Source organism: Plasmodium reichenowi, chromosome 14 (assembly GCF_001601855.1).
Source record: "Plasmodium reichenowi strain SY57 chromosome 14, whole genome shotgun sequence".
Taxonomy (NCBI): domain Eukaryota; phylum Apicomplexa; class Aconoidasida; order Haemosporida; family Plasmodiidae; genus Plasmodium; species Plasmodium reichenowi.
The window spans coordinates 54,552-65,030 of record NC_033659.1 but is presented as its reverse complement, the minus strand read 5'-3'; the positions used below and the strand labels follow the sequence as shown (position 1 = coordinate 65,030).

Genomic DNA, 10,479 nt, shown 5'->3' with positions numbered 1-10,479 from the left:
TTATATAAAAAAAAAAAAAAAAAAAAAAAAAAAATAAAAAAAAAAAAAAAAAAAAAAAAAAAAAAAAAAAAAATTTTTTTTTTTTTTTTTTTTTTTTTTTTTTTTGTGAGTAAAATTAAATGTGTATAAATGAATAATTTTTCCTCTGAATATACTTTATGAGGATACGCATATGTTAATATATAAAAATATTATATATATATATATAATATTTTTATTGTCGTATTTAATTATTTTGTAAAATATTTTGTTTAATTTTTAATGTATTTCAAGAAGGATTACATAAGTTTATTGCATAAATTTTAAAAGTCCACCTTTTTCATAAAAGGATAAATATAAATATAAATATATATACATATAAAAAAAACAAAAAAAAAAAAAAATAAATAAAATAAAATAAGAGACTAATAAGTATACACAAAAATGAAGATATTAAATAAATAAATAAATATATATATATATATATATATTTATATTATAGACATATGGATTAATTGTCTATATTTTTATTATCATAATTAAATATACAAAAAAATAACAAAAAAAAATATATCAATATATATTTATATATTTAATATATCTCATTTTAATATATTTTATAGAAATAAAAAGTCATATAATACACTCTGAAAATGGTCTATCCTTTTTTTGTAATAATAAAATGAATTGTTCATGTTATATTTATTCTTGTGTACAGTTATGTAATTTTGATTAATAAATATATTAATATGATCATATATTTTTTTAGTATGGTCTTCAAATATTTTTTCCTTTTTAATAATATTCAATAATTTTTCGAATGTGGTTATGTCAATATTATTTATAATATGAAAAAAAAAAATACTAGGGGAATATATAAGGGAGGAAAGTACATATTGTAAAAAATAGAAAATATGTTGTATATCCTCATAATGTAGTTTTAGTATAAAAAAATTATATAAATGATCATGTATGATGTTTATTATATATTCATTTTTATAATTAAGAACAATTAAATATTTGTATATAAAAAGTTTATCATATATATCCATGTAATTTAAATAATTAATAATATTAAAGGTAAGGTCCATAATAAAATATTTAAAAAAATATCTATGTGTATCGATAAAAAACACATTTGGTTTATTACATTGTTCATAAATATCTTTATAGTTGATATTTATTTGGTTCGGTTTGTTTTTAATTACACTAGTATTTGGAGGAAATATATTATTATGTGTTGAATTAATATTATGTGTTGAATTAATATTATTTTTTGTATTAATATTATGCATATTATTTTTTATTAAGAGGTCGTGTATAGTATAATCATTCAAGGAATTTAAATATGATATGTATACACGATTCATTTGTTCTATACTGGATGTGTGTAGATCCTCATAAAATATACCCTGGTTGGATTTGCTAAGTTTTTGTTTTTCTTGTAAATAATATAGTATGTTTAAAAGTTGATAATAAAATTGATTTGTTGGCTGTCCTTTTTTTATATGTAATTGAGCTATAATATGTGATAAAGGTATTTTTTTTAAGATAGGATAATAAATTTTAATATTTGTAATATGGTCGTTATTAATAATAATTAATTTAAATATTTGATGTGAGCATATATTTAAATAGAATAATTTTATATAATCAATATTTTGTTTTGCTGTTAATATATTTTGAAAAAACCTATCAAATGTATGTATAAAATTTATTTTATTTGTATAGATAATATCTTGTATAGGATTATTGGATTGGATATGTTCAAAAATATATTTTTTTTTCATGTACTTATTTTGTTTAAATATATTTTTTAATAATTTTATATGTGTATATATATATATATCATATATTGAATATATATGATAAGATTCATGTTGTATATATGAATTAATAATATTAATAGAATATGATGATGAGGGTTGATAATTTTTAAGGTCATTTTTTTCAAAGGTATCATTATTATATTCATTATTAATACTATATATAATATTGAAAAATTCATCATATGATATTATATTTTCATCATACATATAATTTAATAATAATAAATTAGTATATATATTATTTGTAAAATTAAATAATATATGATTATAATTATTAAGTAATATTTCTCTAATTTTTTCATGTGACTTTTTTAATTCTGATATTTTATCATTTAATAAGATATCCTGTTTATTATTTAGTTCACAAAATATATCCTGTGTACTATTTATTTCACAATATATGTCTTGTTCATTTTGTTTGTTCGGTATATAATTAAGTGTGTCCACATTATAATCATCATTATATACTACATTTTGACATATATCATTATTATTATTATTATTATTATTATTATTAATAGTTTGATTATTTAATTTTTGAATTATAAGATCCATGTTTGAATTATTTTTATTGTCTACTTGTATATTATTATAAGAATTTTTTTTTTTTTCATATGTCTGGTAATTATTACTTTTATCATGATTTTTTTTTTTTTTTTTTATAATATTATGAGGAGGATATATTTTCTCTTCATTATCTAAAGGTATACATAGTATATCATATAAATTATCCTTTTTATTATTATTGATATTATATTCATTAGAACTATCTTCCTTAATTTCTTCTTTATGATCATTTATATTATCATCATATAACATATTTTGTATAACTTCATGGAAAAATTTATTTTTCCATTTACTATTTATAACATGTTCTTCTTTTTCACCTGACTTGTTCATGTCATTTTGTGGAAGTTTTTGTTCATGTTGTATGGAATAGGAATAATAATTTTTTTTGGAATATATATTTTTGGTTATTAATAATAATATAAAAACATGTTTACTATTTAAGAATCCTGAATTATGGAATATAATATCTATTATGTTGGTTAAAATAAGTTGATTTAATAAATTATATTTATAAGAAAGGATAAGAGTAGCAACAATTTCATTGATATTAAATTTGTTCAGGTGAATTAAAATTTTGTTTTGTATTTCTTTGATTTTTATTAAATTATATTCTTCTGCTTTGTTTTTAACATTTTTCATCAAGATTTCAAAATTATATTTTTCGTTGTCTGTTTGATTTTTATTAAGGACATAATAAGGGATATGACTCAAATTTTTTTCTTTTTTTTTTTTTTTTTCTCCTTGTGGAAGCATTTTTTCAATATTACTATATAATCGGATGATATCATGTTTAAACATTGAAAAATGGTCACATATTTTCTGACTATAAAATATAACAGCATTAGTATGATACAATTTTTTCATCTTACAAGAAAAACTAAAAAAAAAAAAAAACAATAAAAAATAAAATAAATAAATAAATATAATATAATATATACAACAATTTTGCACATTCAGATGAAGTAGGATATAATATTAATTCTTGTGTTAGGGGGGAGAAAAAAAAAAAAATAAAATAAATGTAGATAATACAATATATATTTATAAACATATTGTAATATATTTATATATATATATATAAAATATTTATACAATGAACAATTTTTTTGAACACATAAGGTATTTAAATTATATATTTATATTTATACTTATTTTTATATTATATTATATTATTTTATATTTTTAGTTTTTTTTTTTTTTTTTTTTTTTCATTTCTTCTAATTCAAAATCACAAATAGAAAAAAGGAAAAAAAAAAAAAATATATTATATATATATATATATATATAATATAATAAATAGTTATAACATGAAAAAAAAATATCTCATTATAAAAAAAAAGTAAAATAGATAAATGTTTTCAAAAAAAAAAAAAGGATGAATAAAATTTAATTAATATAGAATGTGTAAAATAAAAAAAATAAATACATTTTTTATTATTAACATAAAAACAATAATAAAAAAAATATACAAAAAATGAAGTTTATATAAACATATATATATATATATATATTTATTTATTTATTTTTAAAAATTTTTAAAATAATTTGAAAAGCCGTCCCTGATTAGATACAACTGATTTAAAGTTTTAAGCCAGAAACATATCAACTGAAGGGAAAAAAAAAAATAAAATAAAATAAATAAATATATATATATATATATATTGCAAAATATGATTGGGTCGTCATATATTATTATTATTATATATATAACAAGAAGCGTAAAACGTTCTTACCTCTTCATCCGTATGTGTTCTTGTCATATTATTTGGTACATTCAATAAAAGCAAATCTCCATACAAGGATAAATTTTGATATAATATATTTTTAATGCTCTTATAAATATCTATAAGAATACCCAAGTCCTTATTTATTTCATCTAACATAATAAAATATATATATATATATATATATTTATTTATTTATTTATATATATTTATATATTTATTTATATATATATATATTTTTTTTTTTGTGTTCTTACTTAGGTTTGATATATTATCATAATTGTAAAAGAAGAAGTTATAAATATCAAAGTTGTTTATTTTTTTATTTGATATACTATTTAGAGACACTCTTAATGTTTTTCGATAGTCCCAATTAAACATCCCCCATAAATAAAAATTAATATTTTCATTATAACTTTTTTTCATATATTCTGCATCATTTTTTTTATGGTCATCTGTATCATGATTAAAATGATAATTATGTGAGAGGAAATTTTCTTTAGATGAATCGTTATGATATTGTTGTGTACTAAATGCATTTTTTTTCGTTTGTTTGTAATTTAATTTGGTATTTTTTTTTATGATATGACGTTTTGATTTTTGTACAACATGACGTTTTGATTTTTGTACAACATGACGTTTTGATTTTTGCACAACATGACGTTTTGATTTTTGCACAACATAACGTTTTGATTTTTTCACAACATAACGTTTTGTTTTTGGCATAATATGATTTTTGGATTTTATGGTTTTATCTTTTTTCCCGTTTAAACGTTTATTATATATAAGTGTATCATTAGATAGGTTTAGTTCTGTATCAGTTTCTTTCATATTACAATTTAATTGGTTATATTTATTTTTCCTTTTTTTCCTTTTTTTATTTTTTTCTTCTTGTTCTTTTTTTAAATGTTCTTTGGCTAGTTTATATCTCCTATCAATTTTTCCGTCTGATCTTAATTGTATATTCATGTAATTAAATTTTAGTCCATAAAATTTTGAATATGAATAGCCAATAAGTGGAGATAAAATAAAATCATTGTGGTCATATTTTGTTTTATTTCCATATTTAATATTAGGTTTTAGTATTTTCACAATAATATTTTTACATAATTTATTTATATAAATATGCATGACATATATATATAATAAAATATTTATATTATTCTTACAATATGTATATAACATTTCAACTTTTTTCGTTTTTTCTTCTTCAATTATATTTTGAATTTGTTTAATATATGAGTTATTTTCCTTATTGGGGTAATTATTTATACAGTTATATATTATATCATCATTTTTTAAATCGTATCTATTATAATTCTCTTCCTTTTTAACATTTCCCCTATTATTATTATTATTATTATTGTTAATATTGTCATTATTATTATTAATATTGTCATTATTATTATTAATATTGTCATTATTATTATTAATATTGTCATTATTATTATTAATATTGTCTTTATTATTGTTAATATTCGTAGGGGTTGGAGTACCTTCAACCGAATTAAACGTTTCCCTTCTTTTCCATTCCCTTTCTACACAAATTACATAATCATTATAATCACTAGAATTATATTCAGTTTTTACAAAACTTTCATGTTTATCATATTCTGTTTTATTATTTTTATAATTTTTATTATTATCCACATCATTCTTATTTTCTACCTCCTCGTTTATATTTTTAAATTTTTTCAAAGTTTTGAAGGATGTATCATGTTCCTTATCACTTATTTCATGTCCCCTATTATTATTATTATTATTATTATTATTATCACATATATTTTTTTTTTCTTCACTTTTATCTACAAATTGTTCGGTCAGATTAAGATGATCAGATTTGTTATTCACACGTTTTATATTCTCTTGATTTACATTTTCCTTTTCATAAATACAATTTAGGTTATTCTTTTTGGGTTCTATTTTTTTGAAAAAGTTGGTAATTTTTGAAAAATAAGTATTTTTTTTTTCATTACTTATAGAAAAAATGGACTTTGTTCTATTCTTCTTATTATCTGTTTTGTTTCTGTTAACATCAAAAAGTCTTCTTCTTAGAAAGAAAAGATGACTTTCTATTTTATTTCGAGCCTTATCTTTTAAATTCGGTTCTTCTTTATCTTGATAATTATTATTATTAGGATGGTCATCAATATTAACACCTCTTTGGTTGTTATCGCTTTTTAAAAATAAATTCGTATTTTCCCTTAATATATTATTCATGTGTTTTTCATTTATATGATCTCCATTTATATGATCTCCATTTATATGTTCTCCATTTATATGCTCTCCATTTATATGCTCCCCATTTATATGCTCTCCATTTATATGCTCCCCATTTATATGCTCTCCATTTATATGCTCCCCATTTATCTGCTCTCCATTTATATGCTCCCCATTTATATACTCTCCATTTATCTGCTCTCCATTTATATGCTCTCCATTTATATTCTTCTTCCTTTTTTTTCTTCCCAAAATATTATTTTTTTTTTCCTGTTCCTCGTTTTGCTCATTAGAAGGTTGCTCCTTTTTATCATATGCTTGGAGATTAATTCGTTCAGAATCAACCTTTCTAATACACGTATCTTGCGTTGAACGTTTCTCATGGAATATATGATCTTGTGTCTTATTAATTTTAAAATCATTTTGATGTACTTGTTTTAAATTTTTATATTTACTAAAATCTATACTATCTATTTGGTTTATTTTGGATTTGTCTAAAATTTTTATAATTTCGAATATTTTGAGTATATCAATATCTATATTGAGGCAGGAGAAATAAAATGAATTATTCATGAAGAAAAATGAAGGTAGAATTAAAAAGTAGGATAATATATTATTTTTATTTCTAAATATATTTTTAATATGACCTCTATAAATAATACCATGTGGAGATTTAAATTTGGCTAGAATATTACCTTTTAATTCGTATTTATATGTTTGACCTTCTATAATTTTTCTTTTCTTCACAACATTTTTTGATATAAAAAAATTCGATTCTTTTGTTCTGGATTCAATTATATTTTCATTATTATTTAAAAATTCGTTATTATATTTATTAATATTCTTTTGATCATTGTACATGGGGTTCTTTCTTTTTTTTTTTTTCATATGTAATGTATTCATTTGTTCAGAATCATTTAAATGATCACTATGATTCTGAAGCGTGTCATACATTTTTTTTTCTTCATTTTTAATATCTTTCACATTTTCAATTTTGTATTTATTTCTAAATATATTATCATCTAATTGTGAGTTGTTCTGGTGTTTATCTGGATTTATGTGATTATTATGAAGATTATGGTTATCATCGGAATGTTCATTGGAATGTTCATTGGAATGTTCGACGGAATGTTCATCGGAATGTTCATCGGAATGTTCATCGGAATGTTCATCGGAATGTTCATCGGAATGTTCGACGGAATGTTCGACGGAATAATCATAATCATCTTCATCATCATCTTCATCATCTTCATCATCATCATCTTCATCATCATCATCTTCATCATCGTCATCTTCATCTTCATCTTCATCTTCATCTTCATCTTCATCTTCATCATCTTGTTTATCTTTTTCATCATCTTGTTTATCTTTTTCATCCCTTTCTTTTTTGGAAAAAGGCTTTTCCGTGATTCCCTCAGATGCATTTGCATTCAATTGATGCTTAGATGCACGGTTCGAACCGAGACGAGTTGTGTTTTGTTCGTCTGTGCTTTTTTCCGTAGGATCATCCTTTTTATTATACTTTGATAATATTTCATTAAACTCATCATTACTTATGAGTACACAATTTTGTAGAATGACCCTTACATCTAGTTTTTTAATATAATTAAGAATAAGATAATCAACGTGTAGATCTTTTTCACTTTTATAAATTTTCATAAGATTATTGATCATTACATTTTGGAAGTGAATATTGTTTGGATATAATTTTTTAATTTGTAATATTTTCATGGCTAATACAAAGACAATTTTGTTTTGTATATTTTTACAATAAATTGTTTTAATATTTTCCCAATGTTTATTATAAGTAATTTTATAATGTTTAAAAGTTCGTTTATATTGTATGTTATATTTATATGTTTCTAAAGATTGTATAAAATAAAAGATGCGACGTTCTTTTTTTCGTTGATCTTGAATAATATTATCAGTACATGTTTGGTTGGTATCTCCTGAATTTTTGATGTTGTACATATGGTATGGATAACTATAATTATGTGAGTATTTTTGATTATGATTATTATAATGTTCCAAATTTATATTACTATTATGATTAGAATTTTTTTTTAAATAGCAGTAGTTTTCATTATGTAGAAGAGTATTATTATTTTTTTGTTTTTTTATATCTTGATCTTTTGATTGGATATTATAATTTATATTATTATTATTATTATTTTTTTTCAAAAGGAGAATTGAAGACTTGGTAATATTATTTATAATACGTTTATTAAAATAATGTAGTATACTATATTCTTTTTTATTTTCTTTATTTCTAGCATTTTTTGTATCATCATTTTTAATATCTTCTTTGTTTTTTGTATTTGCCGATATTTGATTGTTTTTGTTTAATTTATTAATTAATTTTTTTACATATTCTTTATTATCTATATTATTTAAAATTTTTAAACAATGATTTGTTGACGTTTCACAACATGGACGATAAAATTTTATATCGTTTAATTCGAGTTCTATTTCAAAGTTGACGACACGACCAAGGCCTATTTTGTTTTTATTTTTTTCTTGAAAGAATAATATATCATTATGTTCAAGATAATCTATTTTATTTTTATTAAAGTAAACATTATTATTATTTTCCTCATTTTTTTTTGTATTTTCCATTTAAGGGAAAACGTGGAAACTTAAAAAAAATAAATAAATATAAAAAAAAAAAAAAAAAAAAATAAATATAAATAAATATAAATAAATAAATAAATAAATATAAATAAATAAATAAATATAAATAAATACAAAAATGTATATATATCAATATATATATATATATATATATATATCATATGTAAAAAATAATAAAGAATGTGCATAATATTACAATTAAAAAATTATATTAAAAAAGGAGAAACAAAAAAAAAAAAGAATTTCAAATAAAACAAAGAAGAACGTTCCTTATACAAAGGAAATCAAAAAAAAAAAAAAAATAAAAAAAAAAGGGAAAATTATATAAAATTATATAAAATAATAAAAAAAAAATTAAAATAAGTTAAATGAATATAATATAATATAATATAATAGAAATGGAAAAGCTAAAGATATCATAAATTTAAAAGAAAGAAAAAAAAAAAAAAAGATGAAAATAATAATATTAAAAATGTCACATATATATATATATATAATTTTTATTATTAATACTGATGAAGCCTTCCATATATATAATTATAATAAAATGTAATAGAAGAAATATTAATAAAAAAAAAAAAAAAAAGATAAAAAAAAAAAATTTTAGGATAATTATATAAAAATTATTACATATAAATAAATTTATATATATAATATATTTATATATATATTATATATGTTTATAATATTTACTAAACAATTTGATAAAAGAGTCAAGAAAGAAAAAAAATTATATATTTATAAGATTTGTATATAATAATATTATCAAAATATATGTTACAGACAAAACAAAAAAAAGGAAATTAAAAAAAAAAAAAAGAAAACAGTAAAAAATTAAAAAAGTATAATAATTTAACAAAAAAATATATTTTTTTTATTATATAAGCATATCATAGTTATTTTTTACTAAAAAGTTTGTTATTGTAAAGTTTATTAATATGGAAAATAACTTATAATTAATAAATAAAAGGTAAAAAATAAACAACACAAAAAAAAAAAAAAAATAATAAATAAATAAATAAAAATAAATAAATAAAATAATTATATAAAAGAAAATAAAAATAAAAATAAAACAATAAAGGGAAAAATACAAGAAAAAAGGAAAGGATAAGGGGAAAGAAAAAAAAAAGAAGAAGAATTAAAATATTTCTATTTATCTTTTAGTCAAATAGTTATATCACATTAAAAATCTTTTATTACAAAATAAATAAAAAAAAAAAAAAAAATCAACATGTAAATTATATAAAATGTTTATTATATATATATATATATAATATATATGTATATATAATATTTTTATATTTATATATTGCATAATATATGTATTTCTATTTTTTTATATAAAATAAAAATTTCAAAATATTTTTATTATTATAATATTATATTTATATGGGTGTAGTAAACTTATTCATAGCACAAAAAAAAAAAAAAAAAAAAAAAAAAAAAAAAAAAAAAAAAAAAAAAAAAAAAAAAAAAAAATAATATAATAATTAAAAAAAAAAAAAAAAAAAAAAAATATATAAATA

General features: G+C 18.5%; 2 protein-coding genes across 2 annotated transcripts; both read right to left on the bottom strand.

The window, feature by feature from the left end:
• Window positions 1–596: 596 nt before the first annotated feature.
• On the bottom strand, window positions 597–3,242 carry PRSY57_1402200 (hypothetical protein; the record flags this gene model as incomplete). The annotated part of the gene is made up of 1 exon (XM_012909638.2): window positions 597–3,242. The coding sequence occupies one exon, from the start codon at window positions 3,240–3,242 to the stop codon at window positions 597–599; it is 2,646 nt and encodes an 881-aa protein (XP_012765092.2).
• Window positions 3,243–3,903: 661 nt separating this feature from the next.
• PRSY57_1402100 (hypothetical protein) lies at window positions 3,904–8,938 on the bottom strand (the record flags this gene model as incomplete). Its single annotated transcript, XM_012909637.2, has 3 exons — window positions 3,904–3,984; window positions 4,112–4,254; window positions 4,360–8,938. The coding sequence occupies 3 exons, from the start codon at window positions 8,936–8,938 to the stop codon at window positions 3,904–3,906; spliced, it is 4,803 nt and encodes a 1,600-aa protein (XP_012765091.2).
• Between the last annotated feature and the right edge of the window lie 1,541 nt (window positions 8,939–10,479).